Consider the following 12,591-nt stretch of genomic DNA (forward strand, 5'->3'; position numbering starts at 1 on the left):
TCCAGCAAGTGTTTATACCATTCCAAATGGCCACAGCCAATGATGGGTGAAAAGCTGGCTATTATAGAGAGGGGCAAGATGCAATGAATCTTTTATGGAGATAAGGGGAAACACTTTCAAACAGATGCAGTTGCACACCATACAAAGTTGAAGTGACTGTCGGATTATCACTTCCAGAAAGTTAAAAAAAAATCGTTGCAGCCACACTGATTCTGACATCGGAGGGGTGTGGGAGAGTGTTTCAGACACTGTCGATCATCCGACAAGCACTTTGATTAAAGCACATTGAGGCCCCTACTTTTCTAAAAAGTCCTACTGAAGTGTTGTAGAGTCATACTTGCAAATTCTGAAGAGTGGTGAATAATATAATGACTTATTACTAAGCATTTAGTAAAACCTTTAATGATTAGAGCGGCTGTGGCTAAGGAGACGCAGCGAGTTGTCTTGGATTAGGGTTAACCAGATGGTCAGGGGTTCGATCCCTTACTTTTCCAGTCTGCATGTCGAAGTGTCCTTGGGCGGTGAATGGATGAGCATCGAAATATATATATTTACAGTTGATGAAGCTATTTGTTTCAAATGTTTCAAGAGTGAGTGTGGCCAAGAATCTATCTGTGATAGAGACAGAATACGCTTTAATCTAAGGCAAAGAGCAGCTCCAACAACATGCTCAGCAGCAGAAACCAGTTGAGCAACTTGCAGTCTGGTTCCTGATTAAAAGTAGAGAATTCTCACAAAGACGGTGCCAACCACTTCTATGTCTCCTTTTCTTATTTGAACCGTCAAATAGTCATATTTAGATTCCCTCATTATGTATAACTCTCAGGGCTTTTTCCCCTCTCACATTTTTACTATTTCTCTCATCAAAGGGAGGGGCAGCTCCAGATGTGAACGGAGAGACTGTGTCTATTTCTAGTGTTCAGTGTTAGCGTGAGGACAGCGAGAGGGAGAGGGACAGAGACAGAGAGCTGTTTTGACAGTTGTGTTGGAGAGCACTGAACACACACACACACACAGGCACACACACACACACACACACACACACACACTCATCCAGGTCTCAGTAATCACGGTTTTTGCCGAGTGGTGGTTATACCTTCCAAAAGGAGTTCACGCCCCCTTGAACTGTTTTGGCTGACTTTGTGGTACACTTCTGACAGAGAGGGAGAGAGAGAGAGTGAAGGAGAGAGAGAGAGAGGGGAGGGAAGGGGAGGGAGGAGTGTTACTTGTGGGAGGAGAAGGAGGAGGGAGTGAGCAGGAGGAAGGAGAAGCTCTCTCAGTTTCTGTGAGTCCTGCTTGCTGTAGGCTACAGAATGAGCGCAGTTGCTTTCCTCTCAGTCTGAGAGGCAACTGCTTCTTTTTCTTTTTCTTTTTTTTTTTTTTTTTTTAGTTTTGTCCTTCCTTTCCTGAGCCAGACATCAGTAGGAGTCGCTGCAGATTTCTCCTCCCTTTCCTCACGGCACTTTTTGGACCTCTCTCACACTCCTGTGTTGTTATTTCTGTGCCTGGGAAGTACCATGCCGGTGGTTGGCGTAGCCTCCAAGCTCAGGCAACCCTCGGCGGTGGGCACCAAGCCAGTGCATACCGCTCTCCCCATCCCCAGCGCAGTCAGGGCGGCCACCTCGCAGGGCTACATGGCCCGGCAGCAGGAGCTCAGGGCAGGTGAGGGCACCCCGGGGCTCTCCTGCCAGCTGTCAGTCAAGTCTGAGTACCAGCAGGAGAGGACGGCTGAAGGGAAGTCCAGAGCGGAGACAGAGGAGAGCAAGATCTGCAAGGTCAGTGGAGATGGATAGTGCGTCTGTGTGTGTGCAGGCAGCGTAGTGACACTCCACAGGTGTCAGGGATGAAAGAGTCAGGCTCGCTCTCTGTCTCTCAGCGTCTGCCATACTCACTTTCCCGATGTTGGTGTGAGCAGGTGTCTCTGAGAGAGAGCTCAAGCACACGGTGATGAGTCATGCTATAGTGGAATGATGTTGCTGTTTTTTTGTCATCAACTAAGAGGGGAAACCAGATGAGTAATGGATCTCTGTCGGTGTATTACCTCATGCTGCTTCCCGTTCAGTCTGCGCATGATTAACTAATCAGTGTGTCTGTGGAAGCACAGGGGAGTGTTTTGATGTATTTAGTCAAGACTATTAAGACCTTTACCTGGGAAGTGAACCGTGCCTGCTCTTCTATAGAAGAAGGCTAATACAGGTGTAATGGGTGCTACCTGAGAAGCCCCAAAGATTAGGTCTGGACATGGTCTGAATACACTCTTTTTCCCCCTGGTTGTCTCCCCTTTCTGTCTCCCATGCAAGGTAATATTTCAGATGGATTACCTGCCCCTTCCTTCCCAGAGCGTACTCCTAATACCCCCAACAGCACCAAAATGTTGCAGATGCTTTAATATACGCATGGAGATCATAGTTAAGTGCTTCACCATACTGAACTCAGGCCGTGCCAAGTCCTTTCCTCTTTGCAGAAATTTGGCTCCGTTTCCAAGTCTGCAACAGAGCAGGCGGGGTCGGTCCGTCTTGAGGAGGAAGGAGTTTTCAAAACTCCCCGCCAAATACTTCAAGCAGCGCCTCAGCCCGTCCCACATCCCCGAACTGTCAGACTGAGCAAACTGAAACTTTCCTGTTTGGCCGGTTGATCTCACCTCCTCCCCTCCCTCTTTTCTACCGTTACAAGACTTCCTAACAGAGACAGAGAGAAAAAATGAAAAGACTCCCTGACCCTGATTCTTTTTCTGGCTTTTGATACTGAACAAAGCTGCTGATTTTCCTCGTGACCTAGAAGAAACGTGGGCAGGAGACATCAAAGTGCAGGTCAGCGCTCCCCTGCCTGTAAATCCTCCCGGCGTGTCCGTGACTTGAGTCCAAATCGGCTGCAGGGTGACTACGAGGAGGGGAGGCAGAGAGGGGGTTCATCATTAACCTGCTGCTGAACTAGCAACTTCAGCTTGACTTTCAGCTTGTTACGGAGAAATCTACTGCTTGGTCCATTAAAAGTGTCTCTTGGAGTAAGTTTTTTTTAATCTGAGTTTGAAATGAAGCTGAAGGCTGATTTGACTTGTGTCAGCATCCATCTCACATCGTATTCTGAACAGTAAGCCCTTCATGCAGGCTTCCCCACACCTTCCTCCCCAACTTGTTCTGTACCTCATTTATTTAGCCCTCCATTATCTTGTAGGGCAAGGGTTAGTGTTATTATTATTATTATTATTATTTCTTATTGTTGTTGGTTTGTAACATTTGAGCCTTGTTCTAGTGTTCCTTTGGATAATGAATATGCTAATTTGCTTGAAATGCACAATCAGTGCGCCTGAAGTCCCCGTCCTTGGGAAGCTCATAGCGAGGCAGAACTCTCCTGCCTGCCCCAGCCTGTCGGTGTGGGTGAGGAATTGGTGGTATGGAGGGGGTAATTAGTCTGTCTAATTGTGTTGTGTAGTCCCTTAAGAGCTTTACTCTCGGGGCTTTCGGGGGAAGAAAGGGAGAGAAGGTGGAGTAAACGCTGTCATTACTCCCTCACATTAACCAACACTGCTTGTTTAGTTTATCAACCAGGATCAAGTGTAGGATTGTGTGTGTGTGTGCAGGGGCATGCTTGTTTATGCACATGCAAACCCCCTTTGTATACCATGGTGCTGGCATGTGTTGGCTTGTTGTCCTGAGGTTAAACATATCCTAACCTGGAGGGTGTTCACCACTGTTGGAGCTATATTTCTTAATTTTAAGATGTCAGGTGGTTGGTTGTGGTGGAGAATCCCACCAGTCTGATTAATAAAGAGGTTAATAGAAAGAGTATTTGACCAATGACATATTTAAAATGAAGTCTGTGTTATTTTATTGTGGCTGTCGTGCAGAACAACATGCAGTCAGCATATCGGTGAAATAACTCCTAGATCACTGAATGTAGAAGCAGCCAGAACTGCAAGAATCAGCATCACAGTATTCTGACAATATCCCTGTGCCTGCAGAATGATCATGACACATGTGCAAGAAAAATAAATAAGAGGGTTAAGTGCTAAGCAGAGAGGAAGAAGGGATTTGTTTGTTCTTTGGTGTTTGCAGAAGACAGCAGGCCTGATGTTGTTTTGAGCGAAGCCAACGAGGAAGTCCAAGCGAATGTTAAGACAAGCACCTGAAACAAATTCGATCTGCAGCTCAGCCTGACAGTCCAGGCCCTCCACTGTGTTTGGATTGAGAGGTTTCACATGTAACAGATGTAGCCGTGCCTTACCGCGCTCGTGCTCCATCTGCAAGACGAAAGAAAGTGATGCAGGGTGCTATTGAGCCGTCTAATGGTGTGTGAAGGGCACAATTAAGCTGCCCGGACGAGGTTAATTTTGGACACCATTCAGAATCAGTCGCGGCTAATCTCAGCTGTATTAATACGGTCTGTATTTATTGTGTGATGGATAATCCCTCCCGGATCTACAGGACTGCACAATAGACTGCGCCTAGTTTCATGCAAGTGTCCACAAGTTGTGTCTGCATTTTTCTGTCTGTGCACAGGTGTTTGTTACCTTGACCTGACTTCTGAACACGACGCATGGCTGCCAAGTTTTTGAACATTGTGTGATTTGGCAGCCATATGTGAAGCATGGCCATCGGTGCATTGCATTGATTTTTGACTACCTTTAGTTAATGTGACAAGTTAAACTTTAAGCTAACCATCAGTGTGAGGGATTTAACTACTTGTACATGTGCTACAGCTCTAAAGTGACAACACATGTATAGTTAGAATTAGTGTGCAAGGTAATCTTATTGTGTGTTCTGCCAATTTGGTAACATGAAATCAAGATCCTGCAAATTATAATACTTCTCTAAAGCTGACATTCATGTTCATTCATTTCAAATTTAGAGTGATACAGGGATGTCAAATGTGACATTGGAATGGGCTTGATTGAATTAAAAGGAACTGTTGGGCCTTGGCGGAGGTATACACTCTACTGAGTTCTATTCCAATATAGGTTGTGTCTGCCTGTGTGTCTAAGTTCCTCAGCTAACAGGACCACGTTCCTGTTGCAAAGCTCTCACAGCCATCTACAGGTGGACAGTTTCTATTGGTAGTGTTGGGCAACTCATGATTTCGGGGCTGTCAAAGACTCCCATTTCCCCTCCACGATGGAGACGAGAACAAGGAGAGACATTTGCTTTTCCTGTTGTACACACCACTGACAGTTCACATCAGTCACTGCCTCTGGTGCTGCAGGATGACGGGCTGGAATGAAGAGCTTATCTGAGTTGACTGGGCTTTAATGAAGTGTCAGTGCCACCACCACTGATAGAGAATTATCTTGTGCATCAAGAGTTTTGGCAGCTGTCCAAATCAGACAGCCCGGGAACTGATTTAATGGACAATTTGGAGTTCTTTTTGAGGTGGAAATGAAGATTGCATCGCCCCTTTTTTGTTAACTCTACAGTATGACAGAGGGACAAATGATGTTGATTGGATTCATCTTTATTCATCCTTGAAAAATGGTGTGGGATTTATCTAAAGTTGGTCGATTCACTCCTGAATGCTTCCCGGAGAATACTGTCTTAATGGCTCTGTGATTTGAATTGAAAGCGATTTCTGCCAGTAGAGTGGCTAGCTTATTGGTTGCCTTCCTTCCTCACTCTCCGATGTATAACCTGGTGTTTCCCTGAAAGATATAGCAGCTGGAGGGGGTAAAGGGGTTGTGATGACATTCATAAGTGACCAATGAATTGTTACCATGAATAAAATTAACAAAATATAAAACAAACATCTAGTTGTTTTTAGACATTTCAATGCAGAAATTTTACATATTACATCTGTAACCAACCTAACCTGCGTTGCAAGTTTAAAATAATGACAGTTCAATGATGAGCTAGCTCCTATAGTCTCAAGGCCTTTATGGTCTAGACTATGAGAATACAACCAATTACTGAGTCTAGCTCCCTTGTATGATGAAGAAAACACCAATTAGTGTCACCACAGTAGTCCCTGTTTTTATTGCACACTTATTCACTCCATCCCCAGAGAACAATGTTTGGGAAAGTCAAGTTGTGCCTTTCTTTTACAGGTCTCATAATAAGTCTTTACAACTGCATGGCCTTCAGTTAGGTACTATAAGTAATTGGATGCAGGTTGAATGCACACATTTTGTATTTACAATGCCACAAGTACCTATTACAGACCAATTCTAAAGCTATCTTTCTCTGCTGTCAGTCTACTGTGGCATGCCCTCTCTTGTGTCAACAGAATAGGGTCAGACTGGATACGCTGAATGTTTCTTTATCTCAGAAATGCAGCTCATTGTATACATCAGCCGCAACGGTTGCGGGCTGCTATTTCTGCAAGCCTCTGATGTCAGTGAAATGTCATCCTGGAATGTTGCTCCTCAAGAAAAAGTACACAAGTGTTTGCCGGAAGTACAGACGAGTGCCAGACACACTCACCCACTTAGAGAACAAAAAACATCCTGTTGGTTCTCTCTCTCTCTATCTCTCTCTCTCGGTGTGTGTGTGTGTGTGTGTGTGTGTGTGTGTGTGTGTGTGTGTGTGTGTGTGTGTGTGTGTGTACGCTCAGGACTGTGGAGAATAATCAGGGTCTGTTGTTGTATATTTTTCTTGTTTGGTGCATCTCCTGCTCTGGCTTGCTCGAGGCAACAACATGGGTGGGTTCAAAGAAGGAAAGTGAGGTGGAGTGCCTCAGGGGATAATGTCGGGGTCCAGTGAGTTTGAGTGAGTGAGTAGAATGTAAACAAAGCTCTGCTTCCCCATTTCTCTTCCTCTGGGTGGGCCTGACACTGTCTGCTTCTCTTGTCCTCTGTCTCTCTTCTTTCTGTTACTGCTCTCACACATTTTCTTCACTTCTTCTGTCCATGTCTACGTGTTGAGGTCTTCAAACATCATCTGCTGCTTTTGCATGCACACAATATTTGAATTACAGCGAACACTCCATAAAGCAATCAAGCCATTTACAGGCTTTAGAGTGATAACTCCACAGTAATCCCAACACATCCTCATAACATGACTTAATCGGTCAATGACTCCCAAAACAACATGACCATTGCAGGGTACCAGCAACATATGTAGCGGACCTCACTGTTTGGTCAGGTTTAGGCACTAAAACTACTTGGTTAGGTTTAGGAAGACATCATGGTTTGGGTTAAAATAAGTATGTTAGTTATGTAACTTACTGTATGTTAAGTATGTAGATTCCATTTCTGCAATGGTTTCATATTGGACACAAACAGCGGTGTCCTTGGTGAAAGTCCTCTGCTTGTTTTACCCAAACATCCACCTCAGCGACCTCCCTATACTTCACCTGACTTCCTCCTTTGCTCCTGTAATAATTACTACGGCCAGTAGAGGTCGGCTCTCAACAAGCAACTCAAATACATGTTGTATTAAGCTGCTTGTGAGGCTGACCTATATTGTCATTTTTCTGACAAGGATGAGCTAGTAATCCAGATAATGTGTTATATTATTATGACAAAATTTAAATTAAATGACAGAAATAAGCATACATACTTAAACTTGCATGACATGATGACATTATCCTTATAAAGTTGCATGAAGCCTTTAATATTTGGAGTTCAAATGCATTGAATTTGCATTTTTATGTTAAACTAAACAGACTGCTTTCATATATTCATATGCATGAGAAAGAAATAGCACTTAGCGCGGCCATTAGTGTCACTTCTAATGAACATTTATATTTATCAGCTCCATTACAGTTACATTTGCATCTGTTATGACCCAACATTTGGAGTGATTTAAAAGAGGATTATGAAAAGGAAACTTGTGGAATATTAGATCATTTGTCTACAAGTCATCTAAACCATAATTCACCACAATTCTCGCAGTGATGCATTTATGGTTTTGTCCGGCGCATCAGTGGTCAAAGCGTGCTCTCTCTGTCTTCCTGGCTCCCACTCAGCTCTCGCTCTTCCCCCGTCGACTGGCTGTGACACTGCTGAAACAACAGAGAGAACGCAGGGAGCGAGAGGGGCCAACTTGTTCCAGCAGAGGGAGGCGGGTGGGGATGGATCGGATGGGTTTTAGGGGGGTGTCTGAACGTGTCTCAGTCATGGGTGGTCTGGCTTGACGTGTGCCGGACTCCATATCTGGAAGAGAAGTTGTCGTCGTGAGGGAGGTGTGAACGCTAACAAGCAGGAATAGCGGCGCTGCTATATCTGCACTTCTTCCATTCAAAAAAGGTCAGGAGGTGATCTTTAAGACATACTGTGATGAGAATGGATCGGCTGTTCAGTTCTCATTGATCCTAAATTGCATTCTTGAAAAGGGAACCACAACTTTTTTAACTTCAGTATAGAATGTCATGAGAGTTGCATGAAAATTGCCTTGGTTGAAACCACTTTCATAACAAAAAAAAATGCGGGCCAAGTTTGTTCTTGCAGTTTTCATCATAATGTCCATGTTCTTGCTGCTGCTCCGCAGTAGTTTGTCCTTTGCAAATTTAGTGGTATTTTTAGTATGAAGGTCAACAGTCTGTGGTCTGCTCAACCAATCAGAAATAATGTGTTAACAGGGGAGTCCACCTCAGCTCACTCGGCCTCATCCAAGTTGGAAACATGGCAGTGACTTCTGGTCTAACACATGATTTTGAACCATAAGATTATCAAATTAAACCGAGAAATGTAAAAAATCAGATGAGGTTAACATATGTTGCAGCTGAATAACTACCACTAATGGCATCCACTCACATTTCTTGCATTAGTCTGTCCACTTCTGCAACATTTCCCCCCTACTCTGCTGAGATTCCTTAATGACCCCTGGGTCGAAATTGGGCAAATATCTGAGACAATATTATGCTTTCCAGCGCTCGTTCTCCCTCCTTCCTCCTGTGCTTTCTGTCTCACACACAGTATTTCATTGCCTTTCGTGCCGCGGGGAGTCTGCTGTCGGCCGCGGTGTTTAAATCTTGGAGTGAGAACACACAGAGCGGGCCGGTGTTTACAGTACAGCCACACCGGTTAAAAATACCCTCCCCTGGAAGTACAGTCACAGTGTTCGCTTGAAAAACACCAAGAAAAATAAGAGTCAGTGCAAAACAGGTCCAAGTACATGAGTGCAGTGAAATGTCTTCATGAAGAACTCCATCCATCTAGACTTGTCAGAGGAATAAATTAGAAAAATTGCCACTTTTTAAATGGGAGTTTCTTTATAACCCATTTTAACCTCACATTGCCCTTGAATTGAATATGAAGCTACACATTTAGAGCTGTTAGATCTTCAGTGCCTTGCTCACAGACATATAGGCAGGCTGGACATTGCCTTCACAGCCATTGCACCACAGTTTTTATGTCTCCACACACTCTGTTTGGCCCGAGCTCTATAATTCAACAAATAACCGAGATTAAAGCGCACAGAGCCTCCCACCGCCCTGTTAGTGTCTCATCATATTCGGTGGGGTTTCTCTCTGATGTTTTTAACTCTGTTTTGTGTGCAAGGCACCACGGCACTGATTGGATGCAGGAAAATGTGTATGTGTGTGGAAGAAAAAATCTGCTCTCATGCGGAGGCTGGTGTGGCACTAACACGTGCACATATGGACACATGCACGCACACACCCTTGCTCCAGGCCGTCTGCTAGTTCAAAGGTAGGCTTGCTAAATGATCCAAGAGAGGGACGGTTCACTTGTTTGATAATGTGGCCGTAAAAGAAGAAACGCAAACAAGAAAAAAGAGCATGGATTAGAGACAGAAGCAAACATTTTGCACATCATCTACAGTATATACATCTATCTGATGCTGTATATATGTTGAAGAAGCTCGAGCATGATGTGAAGTGGGATGTGACTATATATGGAGAGGGATGTTGCAGGATTCAAATCTGCACCTTTTCAAGTATACAACCCTGGTAAACTGCCAAGACAACACACTTAAAAACGTACACACACATATGAACATTTAATGCAGAACCTTTAATCTCTATTCCTAAATGTCTAGTTGGAAGTGGCAAGAGAAGATCTGTTTACTTTGTCAATACAGAGCTGCTTGTATTAATGCAGGATCATCATGAAGGATCTGAATTAGTTACCACTATGCATACACCAGCTTATAGGGCTAAAACTAATACAGTCCTGCAATTAAACCCCCCTCCAAAATGATTTAACACCTCTCCTCAACAGTTGTCTACTGATTAGTTTGTATTGATTATACATTTGTTTAAAGATATGCACCACCAAACAACAATACAAATAGCAAAGATAAAGGCCCAAAAGATGATGCTCCTGCATTTCTACCTGATCTTGAGGTCCATTTTTTCTAAATCTAGTTTTCATAACCGTACATTTTTGTATTTTTAATGGATATGATGCCTAAATGCCACTTATTCCTAAATTATTTTTTTCTATCAAATTACTGTGTCCCAAACAAACTCATCCCCAATTAACATGTGGGTTGTAGTGGAGGGCGTATTCCAGTATACAGTAAGAGTATCGGTGGGTTCCCTTGGCAAAAATATTGAGGTTGCAATGACTATGTTTACACACGCACAAATTCTTCACAATTATTCAGATTCCGTCAGTATTTAGAATTTGTTATGGCTCATGTAAACAGCTTATTTAGTTAGAATATTCTCAATTAGGCCCTATTCAGACTGTAGCATTCAGCAGATTAAGACATGTGCGATATACCAATGTTATTCAGCTTCCTTGGACAGCGCATATGTGTCTCAATTTGGGTTTTTACTGTCTGTATATGGTCAGCTCTGTGCTTTGTCATGGATGCATTGTACACAAACCAACTAGCCAACAGTTTGCAAGGCTGGTGTTGAAACGCAAACACAAGGAAAAGCACATTTCAGGTCCAAACAATATAAAAGACTTGGATATCAAGGTTTTTGTGCAAATATTGCAAGAAAATGGTTGGAGGAATGAAAAAGGGATGCTGTGTTTGCATGGTCAAACAAGTCTGCCAACGGTGGTTAATCCAAGTCTGCACAGCTGCATATAAAGAGGATTATCGGTGGAATATTAATTTTAATTAGCCATGTAAACCGCTCAGTAGGAATGTTCTTTTTCAGAATAAGGGCAAAAATGGAAATATGTTGTGCATGTCAAAGTAGTCCCTGTCTAGTCTGCTATCTGCACTGTACCTGATTGTTTCCTAAACTTCAAGATTGAGGGTCAGTTGAAAATCAGTTTATCAAACATTTTGAATGGCGCTGATGCTCACGAAGGGTTACTGTAAGGTCAGTAGAAAGAGACATTCACCTGACTGTAGCGGTGGCGGATGATCTTTACCTCCACCTCAGATTTCCTCCATCTGTCTCTCTTCAGCTGTCTGTCAGCAGTCTCTGTCAGCTGTGTTTTCTTTGCTACCTCTTCTCCCCTTCCTTTATTCTCCCTCAATCCCTTCATCTTCACCTCTCCCCAGAACTTCTTTTTTTCCACTCCGTCTCCTGTCACTGTCTTTCTGCTCTTTCCCATTCCCAGCATTCCTCTCTGAGTCCTTCCCTGGCCTCCTTTTTCTGTGTCTCCTGCCTGACTGGAGCCTTTTCCTCGTATTCCACTCCCTCCAACTCACTTACTGGTATTTTCCTCTGACCTTTACCCCCCTCCTCCTTCTTTGTCATATTTATCCCCCCATCCTTGCACCATCATCTTTTCCTCCACCTTTCTTCCTCTTTCGCCGTCTACCTTTTATTCTGTGATATTCATAATGAGAAAAGCAGCAGGAGGGAGTTAGCACACACCTGGCCCAGTTCTGTCTCTCCAGCTGTCACAGATAACCTTTCCTCTGCTGAACGAATAGGTCACTCTTCTCTTCTCTTCTCTTCTCTTCTCTTCTCTTCTCTTCTCTTCTCTTCTCCAATCACTTTTATTATCTCCATCTTTGCAGCGTGGTAAACCATGACTCTGCACGGAAACATCTGAGAAAGCCAAAACAACCAGTGTCAGAAGTGTCCGACCGTGCACGCACATGCTAACAAGGGCCATCGCTCTGTGGATGTGTATTTTGTTTTTAAGGCATGCAGGGAGAATGATTGCTCATGTTATGAGTCAAGTTAGCGGTCTTTGTGGTATAGTGACTCAGGGCTTACACAGCAGCGGCAGTAGATCAGTTACTTACAACATGATTACAGTGGGGAAGAAGAGGGGTGCGAGTCACCCACCCAAACAGTGCAGGAAGAACGCGTCCCAAAACCCAGATATAAGTTAGAATTTTTGTACTTTCGGTTTGTTTTGTTTTTTTAATGGGTTTTCGGTTAAATGGTCTAAATAAGGTATGTGGTTAACACAAGTTTATTTTAACATTTTGTTCTACAATATAAAATATGTCAAAAAATACCCCACTTTATAGTATTTACTTAAAAATAACAAGTGGCTAAATGAGACTCAGATGTTGTTGGGGGCATTTAAAGTCATCACGCCGAACATGGAGACTTATCTACTCACTAGTCCATCCTCACAGGTGGACATCACTTGCAAACTATTCTACCTAACTATTCTAAAATGTAAAAATTGTAGATCAATTTATAGTTAAGCTTGTACAGCACGGTGTAATAAGAGGCCTGTGGTGGTGACGGTGAAGTCATGCGACCACGATGTAGCTTAGTTTGTAGCCTAATGTTAGCTATATACTCCTGGTGGTCATTTATGCTTCA

General features: G+C 43.5%; 1 protein-coding gene across 1 annotated transcript in view; it reads left to right on the forward strand.

Moving 5' to 3' along the window:
* The first annotated feature begins 1,453 nt into the window (after positions 1 to 1,453).
* The window catches only part of nav3 (neuron navigator 3), a 209,165-nt gene continuing 198,027 nt past the window's right edge, over positions 1,454 to 12,591 (forward strand). Inside the window, exon 1 of the mRNA XM_073480877.1 lies at positions 1,454 to 1,775. Within this exon, the coding sequence (XP_073336978.1) occupies positions 1,518 to 1,775 (258 nt within the window). The 5' untranslated portion in view covers positions 1,454 to 1,517. The remainder of the gene's footprint in view (positions 1,776 to 12,591) is intronic.

This window comes from Pagrus major, chromosome 14 (assembly GCF_040436345.1).
Source record: "Pagrus major chromosome 14, Pma_NU_1.0".
In the NCBI taxonomy this organism is placed as follows: domain Eukaryota; kingdom Metazoa; phylum Chordata; class Actinopteri; order Spariformes; family Sparidae; genus Pagrus; species Pagrus major.